General features: G+C 41.0%; 2 protein-coding genes across 2 annotated transcripts; one reads left to right on the forward strand and one right to left on the reverse strand.

Annotated features, from left to right (window-relative positions):
* On the forward strand, positions 1-4,193 carry LOC116706522 (uncharacterized). Its single transcript, XM_032543413.1, has 16 exons — positions 1-162; positions 249-307; positions 384-470; positions 556-677; positions 752-895; positions 1,043-1,138; positions 1,223-1,393; positions 1,739-1,841; positions 2,201-2,421; positions 2,581-2,737; positions 2,826-3,034; positions 3,112-3,226; positions 3,314-3,513; positions 3,614-3,725; positions 3,830-3,999; positions 4,095-4,193. Exons 1-16 carry the CDS (start codon positions 140-142, stop codon positions 4,191-4,193), a joined length of 2,088 nt encoding a protein of 695 aa, XP_032399304.1. The 5' UTR covers positions 1-139.
* Positions 4,194-11,920: 7,727 nt separating this feature from the next.
* Positions 11,921-16,602, reverse strand: LOC116706520 (uncharacterized). Its single transcript, XM_032543410.1, has 21 exons — positions 16,379-16,602; positions 16,203-16,279; positions 16,030-16,125; positions 15,826-15,950; positions 15,529-15,669; positions 15,360-15,443; positions 15,098-15,259; positions 14,918-15,014; positions 14,621-14,838; positions 14,391-14,541; positions 14,101-14,309; positions 13,874-13,991; positions 13,576-13,775; positions 13,390-13,504; positions 13,142-13,311; positions 12,985-13,076; positions 12,780-12,910; positions 12,515-12,704; positions 12,303-12,444; positions 12,099-12,225; positions 11,921-12,024 (listed from the first exon to the last, which is right to left on the reverse strand). The coding sequence occupies exons 1-21, from the start codon at positions 16,396-16,398 to the stop codon at positions 11,939-11,941; spliced, it is 2,751 nt and encodes a 916-aa protein (XP_032399301.1). The 5' UTR covers positions 16,399-16,602; the 3' UTR covers positions 11,921-11,938.
* Between the last annotated feature and the right edge of the window lie 42 nt (positions 16,603-16,644).

Below are 16,644 nucleotides of genomic sequence, written 5' to 3' on the forward strand. Positions count from 1 at the left end.
TGTAGTTGTGTTTGTTAGCAGGAACCTCCCTCATCATGCCCATATGTGGAGGCCTGTAGAGTTTATGCCTGTCCCAAACGCTTTAAAAACAAGGCGAAAGCAGCAACGTTAAGGTTGCCCATTTCCTACCTCTTGTGCCATGGGTTCTTCAGTTGGATTGGGGTTTGTAGTTCTAGTTATATTCACTGCTTTTGCTTAAGATTTTAGATTTTTCTTGCAACTTTCAAAACCTATTCTATCTCTTTCAGGTGGCTTACTCTCCTATTAGCTGTTGTAAATATAAGCGCTCAAAAGAAATCCTTGATAAGTAAGTTATTTCTATTACTTTTTTTTGAATGTTTTTGTACCATATGCTGTTTACTTAGATACATGTTTAATCCCAGATATCAACTCAAAATGCTTGGGGAACGTCATGCGTTTGGATGTTGGTCCACTTGGAGGAAATCTTCTTGAAGTGTCTGGTGTTGTTAGTAAGTTGATAGTCCTGAATTAGTGTGTTTTTTGTTTTTAACTATCTCAGATTCTTTCTTCTAACTGTCATCTTTCCCTCCTCAGATAACTCTACAATTGTCCTTACACCAAGATTAGCTTCCATGTGTGGCTTCAGCATGAAGATAGACCCTTTGGGAAATGCTATGATTTTTGCCTCTCTTCAAAACTGTTTTGCTCAGAATGTGGTAAAAAGACAGATTGTTTATAGAAAAGCATGTGGTGTTTTGTTTTGTTTGTTCATTTTGAGTCTTGTTTGTAGGACGATAAGGCATTTACAACAAACTTAAAGCTTCGTCTGCACGGGAATTGGATGACTGAAGATGAGGTGTACCAGGTGGCTGAGACCTGCCAATACACTGCCTGGGCCTCCAGAGAAATTGTCTGTGTCCAAAACTATATGGAGGCAAGTGAATGCAGCATGACTCAAGGGTTATTTTCCAGTCTATATGATAAGTGGCTTTTGGTCCTGTATGAGCATTAAGGCTGGTACATTTGATGTCACTGGAGAGGGGGAGATTGATTATCACTTATGGAATGTCCTCATTTCTAGGTGTCTGTGAAGAGGGCGGCTCCAGATGATTATGCCCTACCTCTACATCACGTCTCAGGGGCCAAGTCAATGTTTCGTGATGTTCGACAAGCTATGGTTAGATGAGCTAGTTGTGCATTTAATTTAACTTTTAAAAAAACAAACTTTTCTGCATAATTTCTCTTGCTATTTGCTTCACAGAAACAACCCGCCAATGCAGAATTCAGACTCACAACACTCTCATTCTTCACTCCCGAGGAGAGGATCATGAAAGTCCCTGAAGCCCAGCGCAGAGGTTATGGGATTGCAAAAACCCCTACAAGGCTGGTTCTGCGTATCCCAAAGACTTCACCTGAAATATACACTCAGACTGTAAGTGGGACTGCAGTTTGCCAAAATTTGAAACAAGCTTTACTTTGGACATCTTGCCCCTCAGACAGGCACTGGCTAAATAATTGCAGCCCGTTAGAGAACTCCCTACTTGCTTACACTTGCAGTTAACTATTGGATCTGCTAATAAGCTGCCTTCTTTAAAAATCAAAGGATTACTTTGAAATCCAGCTGGCACAGTTAGTCTATTTTACTGTATCTATATCTTACTCACTATGTTGAATTACCCACATCCTTTGAGAGTTAAATTCTCTTGTGACCACAGTATACAAGAAATGGAGTGACCAAATATTAATGTACACAATGTTCTGTAATTTCACCCTGCAGGTTGCCGGTGTGCCAATGATGGTGCTTAAAACGTCAATGAAATTTGAAAAGAGGTGGCTGGTGACTCAAATCAACGCAGATGCGGCTTGCCCAACATTGGAGGGTAATGTTTAACACTAGGCTGGGACACAGCTCCCACTCTGAGGCTGTCTTCAGTATTTTCTGTTGGAATTGTGGCTCTTGCATTTGGGGGTTTAGCAGTTTACTGAACTGATTCCAGGGATTTTAGACTTTATAGATTTGACTACAAGGAGGCATACAATTCTCCACTAGACTTGATATAACTGGTGTGGAGGCCTTTTAGGAGCAGAACATTTAGCCCCATTTTTGGGGGTAAACCCAAAACTTATTTGCTTTATTCGGGGTTGATACCACTATACTTTAACTGAGTGAATAAGATCAATCATTAAATGTGTCCATATGGGTCTTTCCCTGCCTAACGTGCTGTATTTTTGTGTTCAGGTAGCGTTTCCTTCACCCCAAACACAATCAACTGGATCCTGCCAAGGAACATTGACCCGCTGATGTCCTCTGGTCAGTTTAAACTGTTGGAGGTGCACATGGGTGTTGATGGCCAGAGGCTCACCACTGCTGAGATGGCTGCCAGACAATATGTGCTGTCTGTCACTGATGTACACATTGTCATTACAATTCCTGTTGGGGCTGTTGGTGGCCACTTTAAGGTCAGATTTACTTTTTACTTTTTTTTTTTTTTAAATGAATGAGGTTGCCCAGCCTGCATGGACTCTTTACATGTGCACATGTTCTATTTTTAATTTAAAATTGTCAAGATTATAATGCCACTAAAGGAATGCCTTACTGAAGAGTTTTGACTTTTGCAGAGTCATGTTCAGGATGGTCAGTACCTTACTACTTATACCATTGCCCCAATGCTTGAGTTGCTCTGGACTGAAGACACTGCTCACGAGGACACAAGATACAAAGTCATCCTTCCCATCACGACACCTCTTCTGTCTCGACCTCTGCAAGTCATTGACAGTAAGTTTTTATCTTGGTACTCTTGGCCATATTTGAAATGTATTGTAAGCTGCTGTCTTTATTTTTTTTTTTTTTGTTTGTCCCACAGACACAGTTACCAAGGAGCAGATATTTAAGGTGCTGATTGGGCCTTTCAGCCCTGATGTAGCACTGGTAAACATCACCTTCCCCTATGAGGTTTTGTCAGTGGCAGACGGCAACCTTCGAGGCTTTAACATCCTGCAGCACGAGTCCCACAGCAGCTCAAAGGTCTTTACACTTGAAGTGCCCTTCACGGACCCTAGTGTACTACAAATGGTAAGCTTTACTCCCAACTTGGGAAATAACATGCAAAAGTTTTAATTTTGAGGGCTAATCTTTCAATTTCCCAACAGACAGAAAAAGGCACTACAGTCTACTCTCTTTACCTGACCTTTGGCTTGCTGGTTCTGCCGGAGTTTGCTCCATTTTCTGTCTCTGCTCATCTGGAAGCTAAAATAGTAAACCTAGGTCTGTACTCATGATATGATGCATTTATTCATTATGGGCAAAATTATTTGAACCTAACCCTCTGCCCCCCCCCCCCCCCCTCTGCAGTTCATCCCTCAGTCTCTGGTGGCTGTGATGGTCAAAACTTTTATGTCCTTGTGAAACATGGGACCAGCTCCTTGAACTTTCAGATCATAGTAGGAAGACAAGTGTTGACCCCGGACTTGGCTCAGCAGTTCGGCTTCATGGACAACGGAACACACTTAAGTTTTTCAGTACCATCTTATGCCCCCATTGTTGTGAAAGAGGTACATCACAATAGGTTTACCTAACCAAAGTACATGTGCAGGGATTTGTCTTGGACACTTGTTGAAATTATGTGCAACTTATTTGTTTCTGACTTCTCAGGCTGTGGGGTCCTCTATCAGAAGCAGACTCGATGTGGCACTGAAGTATCCTGAGGCCAACAAAAATATTAAAGACTTTTCTGTGGCTTGCAATTTCTTCTCAACACTGACTGGTTTGTTAGAACATTGTGGTTTTTTTTTTTTTTTTTTTTTTTTTTTTTTGGTTGGGGCAGGCACTAACCTGACTCTGCTTAAATCTGATCCTCCTTTTCTTCAGAGTGTTTTCCTAATGGAACCATGACAGCTGTGGCACTGAAACTGGAGTCAGTTCCCAGCCTGAACCCCAGGCATCTCACCCTCAGAGACCCCAGCTGTGGTCCCTCCTATAGCAATGACCACTATGCTTATTTTGTCTTCGCTGGAAACTCCTGTGGGACAACCAGAAAGGTAGCATGCTGTTAAATTATTTCCCTGAATGCAGACTGTAACACAGATTGACCTGTAACAAGTGTTTTTTTTTTTTTTTTTTTTTCTTCCCTCAGTTTTTGCCAAACATGATGTTGTATGAAAATGAAATCTCTGTGCCAGAGGAACATTTAATGAAGACCAACTTAAATAAGGACTCACTGGAGTATCAGTAAGTGACTTTGACCCATTTTTGCTCCCATGGGTTTAAACTTTAAGAAATCAAAAGTGCCAACGTTTTATAATTTTTTTTTCCTCACTCTGACCTTTTGCAGCATGTCTGTCTTAATGCAATAGACTGAGCATCTGGACAAAATAATCTAAATTTCACTTTAGAACACTTATTAGAAAAATTGGCAGATTTATGTCAAACCAGGAGACTTGTGGAAGCTATACATGCATGAATCACACTCTGGTACCATCAGATTGTGAACATGACCAATGACACATTTTTTTCCTTTTTTCACTTTTGTCAGTTACACCCCTACAGACTAAAGTTGTCTAATGGGCTTTTCTTTCCCCCAGTCTAAAGGTTTCTTGTCATTATGACATCGACACAAACCAGGGTGTGGCCTTCTTCACCAGCCCTCGTACAAGTGAACCATTTGCTGAAAATGCAAGAGGCGAGCTGCAAGTTGAAATGAGACTTGCTTCAGGTAAGGAAAGTTCTGGATAAAAGGGACAGGATCACCTTTTTACTAACCTGCATAAACACTTTTGATATCTTGGACAGTCTTGCAACTCTAAAGAAAAGACAAGATTTTAAATTGACTGTTCTGAAATAGGTACTCCTGGTTTCCTAAAGCCAGGAGGCATTCCCACAAATCTTTAAACTAATCATGAGTAAAGTAATTGGACTTCTGACATGGTTGGTTCACATCTTTTTAAACTAAATCTAAATTAAGTTGACCAGTATATTACCATATATTTTCACTTCCTGCATTGTCTATCCTGTGTACAGGCTCATTTATATTGTTTGAATTCATAACTTGGTCATGTTCTGGCTCTCTTCACCCAGATGACACCTACAGAGCCTTTAACAACCTAGATAGTCCCATCACAAAGTACCTCCAACAGCCACTGTATTTTGAGGTGAAATTGAGGTCTACAAACCCTGAGGTATCATTGGAGCTTATGTCCTGCTGGGCAACGCTAGAGAATGACAGGAAATCCCTTCCCAGATGGGACATAATCATTGATGGGTAACTTCTTAATCTTTCCCTGCTGGGACGTTTGCCCACAAACAACATAACTGTTAAACTGAACTTGAGACATATTTACCAAATTAACTAGTGGAACAATTTTTATCCTCAGCTGTCCAAGCCCAAAAGACCCATTCCCAGTGAAATTCCATCCTGTTTTTCCTGATGGCAGAGTTCAGTATCCTTCTCATGTCAAGCGCTTTGAGGTCCCGATGTTTGCCTTTGCCGACGATAAAGAGAACTTGAAAAGCAAGGTAATTTAGCTTAAATGTGTCAAATTTGTGAAACCTATGTTGTAAATGACAATCCCAATAGCAATAAATCTGTTCCTTACTTCTAGCTCTTTTTCCACTGTGACGTGGTGCTCTGTGATGCCAAAAATCCAGTGGGTAGACCTTGTACTGGGCAGTGTTCAACCCTGGACTACAAGACAAAAGGTTTGACCTCATTATACAGTAATTCACACTAAGGCTTCAATTTGTTACCACAGACAAGGGATGGGATAAATACTCCATAGTTGGTGTTCTATTAAAGTGACTAATCTATAAATTCTTTCTCCACAGGTCAAAAACGTGAAGTTTCAGAAGACCAAAGCTCCAAACACGTGTCATTAGGACCCATATTTATTAAACAAAATCCTTAAAGATTTTAAAAGAATTGACACTTTTCTTGGATATTATCCTGGAGATGGGATTCTTTTTCAGCTGTAGTTTTCCATGGTTAAAATGTGGTCCCAATAAACATTTTGTCAAAATATTTCTGTCTTGAGTAGTATTTTAACAAATGATACAATGTTGTGAATTTGCATTTGCTATGGATGGTTTTTTTTTGTGGGTTTTTTTTTTTAAATGTGGGCTTTTTCATTTCATGGAACTGAGCCAAAGTGCTCCTAATCAATGGTGATTTTTATTTTTCTTTTTTTTTTTCTTTCAGTATTTGTGTGTATACCGCATATAAGGGTTCAGTGCTTTGCCTTTTCAACGTTATGTTGCATCTTTAAGATGGCTTTTTTTTTTTTTTTTTTTTTTTTTTCTCCCTCAATTCTACAGTTTTGAGATTTTTGCACATTAATTAAATCAACTGAAATTACTTGTAAATATTCAACCTGAAGTCTCTTGGACTATGAAGCTACCCGCTTGGTAAACCTTTCTTGGCAGATTTTGTCAATTCCTCTCTGCAGAACCTCATGCTCCACCAGGTTGGATGGGGAGTCGGTGCACAGCCATTTTCAGATTTCTCCAGAGATGTTCAGGCTTGGCCACTCTGACATTTGGAGTTGTCCTGATGCCACTTGTTCACTTTGGCTGTGTGCTTGGGGTCACTGTCCTGTTAAAAGATGAACTGTTAGTCGGCTGAGCGCTGTATAGCAGGTTTTCTTCCAGGAGGTTTCTGTACATGGCTGCAATCAACCTTGACTAGTCCCACATGATGCTGCCACCACCATGCTTCACTAAATTTCTTGCCCAGGTGATGAGCAGTGCCTGGTGTCCTCAACATAGCTCTTGGCATTCATACCAACGAGTTTGAGCTTTGTCTCATCAGACCAGAGAATTTTGTTTCTCATTGTCAAGTCTTCAAGGTGCCTTTTGGCAAACCCCAGCTGGGCTGCCATGTGCCCGTTTCTAAGGAGTAGCTTCCTTCTGGCTACTCCACCATACAGGCCTGATTGGAGTGCGGCAGTGATGGTTGTCTCTGAAAGGTTCCCCCCTCTTCACAAAGGAACCCTGGATCTCTGTCAGAGTGACAACTGCGTCGTTGGTCACCTAACTAAAGCCTTTCTCCCCCTGACCAATCAGTTTAGAGGGATGGCCAGCTCTTGGAAGAGCCCTGGTTGTTCCAAATGTCTTCTATGTTCAGATGGAGGCCACTGTGCTCATTGGGACCTTTTTAAAGTAGCAGACATTTTTCAGTACACTACCCCAGATCTGTGACACAAGACAATCCTGTGTTGGTCTATAGACATTTCCTTCAATTTCATGCTTGTTTTGGGGTCTGACATGCACTGTGGGACCTTGTATAGAGAGATGTGTGCCTTTCCAAATCATGTCGAATTGACTGAATTTACCACAGGTGGACTCCACTTAAACATCTCAGAGATGATCAGTGGAAACAGAATAGCCATTTTGTCAGAGAAAAAATCTCCAATGGACCAAAAAAATTGCCTGTGCAGCAGGTAAGTTGTAAACCAGTTTAAGACTGGACCAGACAGGTCAATGTTTCTACTCTGTGTAGTAAAATCTGATGGTCAACGGTATCCAAGGTAGCGCTGAGATCCAGGAGCACAAGAATCAGTGTTTATATGCAAATAATTCACAACTTTAAGTGTGGTTTCTGTGCTGTGGTGGGGCTGAAAGCCTGATTGATAAATGTCAAGAAGGCTGTTTGACATTAGTTGATGAGCTGAAAAGAAACTGTTTTTTTTTATTATCTTGCTGAGAAATGGCAGGTTGGAGATGGGCTTATACATTCATATGACTGCATCAAGATTGCTCTTCTTCAGGAGTTGTTTAATGACATAACTTCTAATACCTCATGTGCAGTTAAAAACAGTTTTAAAAATGGGGTGGGGAGAGGGTCCAAGCAGCAGGTGGAGGACCTGAGCTGTCTTTAAATCAATGTGGAGAAAATGAGGCATGGTAACAGTTATAATTCTGGAAAACTGGAGGAAAGGAGGATTTGTAGGCCTTGATGCACTAATATTCTGTCTGATAGCTATGATTTTGTTGTTGAAAAATGTAGCAAATTTGTCACACAGTAGACGACATCTCTGATGGGGTTGTAGATGGTGAATTAATAGTTTGATCAACAGTAGAGAAAAGCCCTTTACTGTTGTGATTTTAGAGAAAAAAAACTCAGGTCTGTTTCAGTTTTTTGTTGTAGTGATTAAGTTTTCTCAAATACAGTATGCCATGGTGAACATGGAGTTTTTCTCCACTTTCTTTCCGCCTCGCAACACTCTCTCTTACTCTGCCCAACAACCGCTCCATTCCTCCAGGAGGCTTCTTGTTTTGCTGTGTTTTTGGTTATAACAGGTGCAATGTTATCAATGATATTTTGTATTTTAGAGTTACAGTTGTTTACAGGGTCCTCAATGAATTGTGCCATAGACAACAATGAGATATTTACAATGCTCATAAAGGTTTCATTGGTAACAATGTTAATAATCAATTTTTTAACTGTTCGGGTAGCTTTCTGCTGTACAGGAAAAGCAGACACAACGAAGAATATGCAACAATGATCTGAGATAGCAACATCACAGGGCACAGTGATATTAAGTCCTTTTGATGGGACTATAAGTCTATGGTATGCTCTTTATTGTGGGTGGGTCCGGAAACATGCTGAATGTAGTCAAATGCCTCCAATAGGGAGATTAAGTTTTGAGCATTGGAGGCAGTTGCATTGTCTATGTGAATATTAAAATCACCTACGATAATTATGCCATCATAGTCAGTGGAGACCTTGGACAGCAGCTCAACAAAGTGATCTTGAAAAGCATATTTGGATTTGGACAGTAATAATTAAGAATGGAAAACAACAATTGATTGATATAGCAAGGTGTTAAAAAGATGCAAAATCCCCCAGTATGATTTCCTTACAGTTACAGTTATCGGAGAAGACGGCAGCTATTACATCGCCTTTCTTATCAGGTCTGGTAGTGGGGATACATTCAAAATTCGGAGGTGCTGTCTCAATGAGTGAAACTGTACCATTTTGCAGCCAAGTCTCAATTAGAGTCAAATTCATATTATGGGTGCAAATAAGGCCATTAAATAAAAATGACTTGTAGTTAGTGACTTGACATTTAATAAAGCCATTTTCATTGTCCAAGGTGAATGGCTTTGTGGGTGATTGATGGGTGAAGTCTGAACAAGTAACAAATTGTTTGGATTCCTGTGTGTTATATGGGCCTTTCTGGATGTGGGCATATGGTTTATTAGTACAGGAATAGTTATGGCTGGGTGACAGTCATTGATATTGGTAAAAAGGAGCGGACTCAAACATTGCAGATGACGCTAGTAGGGGGAGCTATTGGGGATAACAGTAGGCCTACTAGGTGGTGCCACTGTTAATGGACGTCCAAATATGAAACAGTTAAAGCCTACCTAATATATTTGCTACCCTTAAAAATCCCATTGCCCTAGCCTGGCTTTTTGAAATGTTTATTGGATCCCCCAAAGCCATGCCGTCAGTTTTCCTAGAGTCTGGCACAGTACTCATACAAATTGTATACGTTCAAACATCACAAATCCATAAACCAGTAAGCGCTATAAACAAAACGGGCACCATGAATCGTTTACTGCTCGCTCAGTTAATGTTTGCAAAATGGCTCTAGATTTAATTGTGATTTATTAAAGGGTTCTATCCTGTAATGACTGTAAATTACAGTAGATTTGTTCTCAGTCTAGGTGGTTAGAGATGTCCTAAACTGGCCTGGCTTGACAGAATGTTCACTACTGATGTACACTACTCGGTCAGCAAAATGATTTAAGACATTCTTGAAGATCGGAAGACTGGATTGCAATCTGTTCTCCACAGGACGCCGCGAGAGATTACGGTAGTGCATTTGAAAAACATTTGGTCCAATTGAGCAATAAAGAGCTATGGTCCGGCTGCTGAGTTTTGAGAAATTTCCAGTTTTTAGATTTCTTAGCTGCTGATGACTAAATGACTGAATAGTGCTAAAGGTGTGACAAAACTAAAGCTTGAATCTCTTGGTTCAGAGTGCTTGATGCTACATACACTCACATTTTCTGATAACAGCAATGCTCTTACCTATTTATTACAATCTTGCCAATCCCTCCCCATAAGTCTCATTCACAGGCCGTTGTCCAGTTAGGCAGTATGTTCCCAGCAAGCCAAACCCTACTGGCCTAAAGGTCTTTGTCCTTGCATCACCAAATGGTCTGATGCTTGCTTTTTAAGTCTACCAAGGGAAGAACACCTTTACAGTCCAAAGTTTAGGAGTGCAGCAGTTCTATGGTTGAATCTGATCTGTTCCAACAGGAAGCCACATATTCTTTGACAGGTACTTCACAACCATAGATTTTTTGGACGCATTGCTGTTAAAGGGCCTTCGTGCAACTGGAACTATAATGAAGAACCATGTCCCAAAGCTGTGCCAGCTGCCAGTAGACAAAAGCTGAAAAAAGGGGAGAGGGACATCAGTTTCAGTGGTCAGAAATAGTCCTTAGCTGGCCATCACAAAATGGTTCAACAAACCAGTGCTCATGGCATCCACTGTACATGGGTAAGACCCGGAAGACATCTGTTCCAGAAGGTCCAAGAAAGAAAAGCTCCTGATCCAGGTTAGAAGACCAACAGTAATTAAGTATAATGACAACATGGGTGGTGTGGATCTATGTGATCGCATGCTTAGCTTCTGACTGACCATCCAAGAACACACATCAGTACTTGGACCTTACATTACTCCTAGCTGAAATTTCGGAACTGGATAAAAGCTGTGAAGAAAGTGAGGATGAGCCACCATCTAAAATGAGGATCCCACAACCAGAGCCATCGGTGTGCAGACTAGGAGCCATGCACATGCCTGAGATGATACCAAGCATGCAGAAATAAGGGCTGCAAAAGAAAGATGTACATGAGATTGACAAAATGCTCTTGCTCTGCATTACCAAAAAGAGAAATTGCTTCCAGAACCACCACTAAAAAAAAAAAAAATAAAAAATAAAAATACTGAGAACAAAATGAAGAGTGAAGGAAAAAAAATTAGATTGAATGGTTTCACAAAAAAATCCAACAAAATCATTTACATTAGTTCTATGTTCAAATAATGCTAAAAGGATTCTAGGGGACCAATCAAAGGATATGGAGATAAAGTATTAAGCTTTAATAGTAAACATCAAGAATGTAGTTATCAAAATGCCTGTATTCTATGATATAATCACTCTGCAGCCCAAATGTCTATTCTCGGTTGTAAAGGTTTCTACACTTAAATGATCCGGTTGTCCACACTAAAATAAAATTGTAGGTTTTAACTCTAAACGGTACGGAATCAAAAATTAGGGAAACATTTTCCTTGGTTCCCAGGAGGGAAGGCACAAGGAATTAGCTCACTCTTGCAAACTTGTGTGGCTGGTTGAAGTCAGCATAGTGCAGGTATTAGTGAGGCCTAGCTGCTGCCCTAGGATACATCATCCCTCTTTGACAGCAATTAGGGCCCAGAGTGTAGAAAATCTTTCAACTGGATTAGGAACTTGTCCCTTAGTCCAATCCTGGCTGCATGTCAGTATACCTGAATATTACTCCCCATTTATGTAATTTTGATGTTAAAAGGGCCTTTTTAATACATCTGGACACTTTTTAAAACAGTTCAGGATTATCCAGGACGTTATCGTTCAGAAGCTTCAGTTTTGAGTTTCCAAATAGCAGTTAAGCTTACCAACATCACTTTGGTTGAGGCAGAACATACGAGAATAGATTTGTTTCAGCAGCCAAACTGCTCTGGCCCATTGCAGATTTTTTACATGAACATTTTTAAAAGTGCATTGACATTGTTTTTAAGCCTAAAAAGGCAATGTGGGTAGATAAAAGTTGCTTAAATGACAAGTTTTATAGCTGCAAGTCCATTTGTCTGTATACAAAAAGTCAATTGGCAACAGGTTGCCAGATGCAGGTTTAAAGAGCAAATTACATTTAAATTTGATACTTATGACTGAATTAGGCAAAGAAACTTATATTTGTTTAAGAAACTTAGTTTTTTATTTCAGGAGGTTTGACTGAGTGTTTTGAACAATAGGTCCAGTGGAGATCTGCCTTTGGTGGGTGGCGTCCATACTTCCTCGCTCTAGAAACAAGCAGCACATATATTACCAACTGCACACAATTATAAGTTTATCCAGACTTATTTGAGCCACTTACCCCTTCTCAGTCCTTTAGTTCCTTGATGTTTATCACCACCCAGGCCAGTAGGATGCATACACTGGCCTCTGCAGGAACCATCTTGGCTATTTGTGTCACAAATCAGTGCATCACAGTGGACATAAATCTGAAGATGAACAGAAGGATTTGTTATGCAGGACTTGGGCAGCTATTCCTCCTCTCATTTGAATGTACAAGTCTTACCTCATCATTCACAACCTCTTCATCTTTAGTGAAGGTGAACATCTTCATAGAGAAGCGTTTGATGTGGGATGGGTACACAACTCTGGCATCACTCACAACCGGATAGAAGATTGTTTTGTAGCTGTCATCACGATTCTCACAGCTAGTGAAGAAAAAGAAAAATTAACTTTGCATTTCAGCAGTCTTTTAAACTCATTATGGATAAACATTACCTGTCCACAATAATGTCCCAGCTTGGCAGAGATGTCCTGTTCTTGTGGAGGGTGGCCCAACAGTTTTCCAGGATGAGCTCCAATTGTGGGTCTGTAGACTCCATCAGCTCCACCTCAAAATACAGAGGCTGCCTCAGATATTCTGCTACTGGATAGTCTTCTGCTTGGTAGAAGTGACGATATGATGAATCTGAAGGAGAAGAGTGTCATTAGAGAAAGGCATGGACCAAACAGACTGCATGTTAAGACAAGAATTTAACCTTACCTTGGGAAAGTCTCATGTGCACCATTAGCTGCCCTAAGCCAATCTCTGCGGTGGGGTTAAAGCTTCGGTGTGTAGAGCTGAATGCAACACTCAAAGTTGCATTGATCATGTAGTAGCAAGAAATTGTTTGCCTATTAAGAGAAAAAGTTTTTAAACAGCCTGCAGATTAAAAGATCTAAATATATGATTGGATAAGCCTTTCTACCTGTACTCAGGATCAATTGGTGATTTGTAGGCTACTCCTTTGTTGTAGGCCAGGGTAATCTCATTTTCATACACCATGTAGTGGTCCATGAACTAAACAAAAAATTATTGGTATTACAAAATAAAATTTCCTAGATTGAATTTTACTTCATACTTACTCTTCTAGTGGTCCCACAGGAATTAACACTGAAAGAGAAATATGCCACGCGAAGGTCACTGAACACCGGTTTGCAGGACTTGTCCTGCAGAGTAAGCTGGCTTGGCACAAGATTTGGCACCGATTCCACCTTTACTGCCAAAGCGGTCATTGTTCCATTGGGGTGGCACACTGAAGGTAGAAAAGTCAGTGTTAAGAAAAAAAAAAGTCCTTTTATCTAAAACTGCAGAAACAAGGTTCACATCTTACCAGTGGTTGTAAGGGGGAAGTTGCAGGACAGAAAGTAATCAGCAAGAACCCAGTTGTTGATAGTAGCAAACAGAAGTAGGTCAACTCTGGCTCTGACTGCGGTGGAAGTAAGCAGCTGTAAAAAGAAGAAGTTATCAGTGCAGAAATTCTTCAATCAGAATATAGTGAACCTGCAGCTCAACATACCTCAAACACGGTGTCCTTGGCACTGTATGGCAGTATAAGGCTAAAATGGGTGCCGTTTTCTTGGAAATGGTATTCCTCAGCAACCTCAGGTGTTAGCACTTGAGATCCAACCATTGCCTGGAAATTTCTGCCTTGACTCCCGTATTTCACATGGATGTAAAACATGTTCTGGTCACAGGTGCCTGTAATAATGGGTAGCACTAAAAGCAGAAAAAGTTAGATATTTTTCCCCTGCGTTTACGGGGTAGCTTTGGTTTTTCACAAAACAGCCATCAGGAACAAAAACATAAGGGCTCACCAATATCCTGCAAAGATGCCTGCAATTCCACTGGGTGGGCAAATGGAGTTTCTTCAGGAAGTATGATGAACCCAAAGATCAACTGGAGAAAGTAGGTTGTAACCAAGCGTTGAGGATTCTGCAGGTATGCATATAGAACAAAGCTTAGTGATGTCACCGAAACCTTAAAAATGCAAAGCAAACAGCTGGTACAGACTGAAGTTTTAAAAGTGAAGATTTCCACATACATGTTTTAGGACAACCTCATCACTAAAGGGCACCAGTAAAGAGAAGGCCTTGGTTCCATTTGAGAAAAGGTGCTCCTGGATGATAAAGTCTCGGGCACTGCACTCTTTAATAGTGAGAACCCCGATGGAAAAGGTAATGTTCTTAAGCTGCACATCATGAAGGAAGGTTCCTAAGAACATGCTGAACACCCGGGTCTCTGGAACAGTATCTTGAGGAATAGAAAGCAGCATGTTGGGAACCTTCTCCACAAGCCTTATTTTCCGTAATCTACCAGAAAAATGTGACTTACTGTTTTGGATGTGGAGAGGTCTAGGCATTAGAGGGGTGGTAATGGGGTACAAAACCTTGTATCTGGTATCTTGAGCGTTACTTCTCCACAGTAACTCGAGCATGGGCTCGACAGTGTAGGTGACATGGTACTGGTAATCTGGGGCATGGCTCTGCAATTATTCATGACATTTTAATAAAACATGCAAATGGACTTGTGATTTTGTATTTTATATCTAAAGACTTTCCAACCTTGTAGTAACCATCAGGTGATCCCACTTGGATATCAATGACGATGTGGAAGTCAGTGGAGTATAGCGTATGCCCCCGTGCGCTCATTTGAGATTTATCCAGCCTCTGCCCGTTGATGCCCATGTACAGTTCTAGGATTTTAAACTTGCTGTCAGCCAAAGGTGTCACACGGCGAGGTACGTGCCAAGAGATTACTTCGTTTGTGAAGAGGACGCCACCTGTTTAATGACAAAGCAACTGTTGACGTAACTGCAGCCATTTAATGTTTACTGTAAGATTGATTTTGTCGAGATTCACCTGTGGGACAAGTGGCCACCAAGTTCACAACACTGAGACCATGTTTTGCCTTGTAGTAAGCGCTGACCTTCAAAACTTCCATTGGGACTCCAGCCACCTAAAGAGGTCAACATCATGTCAAGGTTTAATATCAAGGAAAAACAAAAACACAGACACTTGAGATGGCTGTGTGTTGCTTACATCCTCATAATAAGTCTCCGCTGTATTGTATGGGCTTCGCATAACCAGACGGGTTGAGGTAGCCATAGCACTGTAGCCAGCTTGTTCAACCTCCTTCAGCATCATTGTCACTGGCTGTGGGGTGTTAAATGTTACCTTCCAGATACCAAGAGCTTCTGAGTCCTACAGGAAAGAATTAAAATTCATTCATGGGATGCCAAAAGGTGCAGGGTCAAAAATAAGTCAGGCTCTAGTTTAATAGCAGAATCTTTAGTCAACATACATCCTGAATGGTGTCGAGCTTAGAGCTGTCTTTAACATTCTGAGCCTGTCCCTTAGCATTAGGTGTAGCCATGTGGTTTGACACCTAAAAAAGAAAAATTATACATATGAAAAGCTAGCAGTTTTAATTTGTTACCACACAAAACTGGCATCAAGGTAACGTGACCTACCTCCATATAGTTCCTATCGCAGAGAATCTCTCTGGAGGCCCACCGAGGGTAGCTGCAAGTCTGCATCACATCATGGCTGATCACATCTGATTGACTGTCGCTGTACATTTTGAGTCTCAAGCCAACATCATAGGAGTCTTCCTACGAGACAACAAAAAACACATGGGGCATTAAATGAGACACTGCACAACATCAATTGGAAGATTTGATTGAAGTGTCCAGTGAATCAAAACCATAAAATTTATGGTCTCACTGGCAAAAGTGAAAAATAAACTTTAGCTAACACCGTTTACATACTTTATTGTTCACATAGCAGCCCAACAGAGAGGTGTAGATTCTGGTGTTGCCCCATGGGTCAGACTCCATGCTGTATCCACACTGAGCAGCCAAGCTGGGTGTTATCAAAATGTGCTGGGTGCCATCTGGGGGGGCAAACATGACAGGGATGGGTTCTCACAGCAATGAACCAAACTGCTTATCATTAGCAAAGCGCATACTCACTGATGGCCTCCACCTCGAGATGGTTCCCCACTGCCAAAGCCTTGTCTAATGATAGCCTCATTAGATTACCCACACAGTCGGTCGTTAAGCCACTGCCTGTTAAGAGCAAAGGCTTGTGAGGAAGAGTGCAAACTGACTTGATAAGAAAGGATTTCACGTAAATGAAAGCTTACTTGACTGCGATCTGTGCTTCAAATTTGGCTTTGCTTGACCCAGGAGGATTAACGCAGCCATCACGTTCCATAACAAACTGAAGAAAAAAAAAAAGAAAGAAAAACACAAGTTAAACAAACTGGCAGCAACTTACAGTTTAAAACAAGCGATAAAAGGAGCAAGACCATAAACTTACATGTTATCAAGCATCCGCATGTTGCCGTCAGAGCACAGTCAAACACAACAAAAAAAACTACAGGAATCCGATCACTATCAGAGAACGGCAATGCGACGCTAGCACATCACCTCAAAAGAACCAACTCTGAAGTGAACGGGCTGAGTGCTCTACCAAGCATCCCCAGCGGTTTTATCAGCGGATGATGATCACACACACCTGAGGCGCATTAGTGATAATCAACCCCCCCTCACACTCACACTCAGGTGGTCACCAATTACCTGCAC

This window comes from Etheostoma spectabile, chromosome 18 (genome assembly GCF_008692095.1).
Source record: "Etheostoma spectabile isolate EspeVRDwgs_2016 chromosome 18, UIUC_Espe_1.0, whole genome shotgun sequence".
In the NCBI taxonomy this organism is placed as follows: Eukaryota; Metazoa; Chordata; class Actinopteri; order Perciformes; family Percidae; genus Etheostoma; species Etheostoma spectabile.

What these genes read in the sequence shown, in the direction of transcription:
- LOC116706522 (XM_032543413.1), top strand. Translation starts at nt 140, where the DNA reads ATGGGTTCTTCAGTTGGATTGGG. An exon ending in GGTTCTTCAGTTGGATTGGG is followed by an intron (nt 163 to 248) that starts GTTTGTAGTTCT and finishes TATCTCTTTCAG; the next exon opens with GTGGCTTACTCTCCTATTAG. An exon ending in CCCCCATTGTTGTGAAAGAG is followed by an intron (nt 3,514 to 3,613) that starts GTACATCACAAT and finishes CTGACTTCTCAG; the next exon opens with GCTGTGGGGTCCTCTATCAG.
- LOC116706520 (XM_032543410.1), bottom strand. Translation starts at nt 16,398, where the DNA reads ATGCGGATGCTTGATAACAT. An exon ending in AGCTCGACACCATTCAGGAT is followed by an intron (nt 15,260 to 15,359) that starts GTATGTTGACTA and finishes TCTTTCCTGTAG; the next exon opens with GACTCAGAAGCTCTTGGTAT. An exon ending in GCACATGAGACTTTCCCAAG is followed by an intron (nt 12,705 to 12,779) that starts GTAAGGTTAAAT and finishes CTTCTCCTTCAG; the next exon opens with ATTCATCATATCGTCACTTC.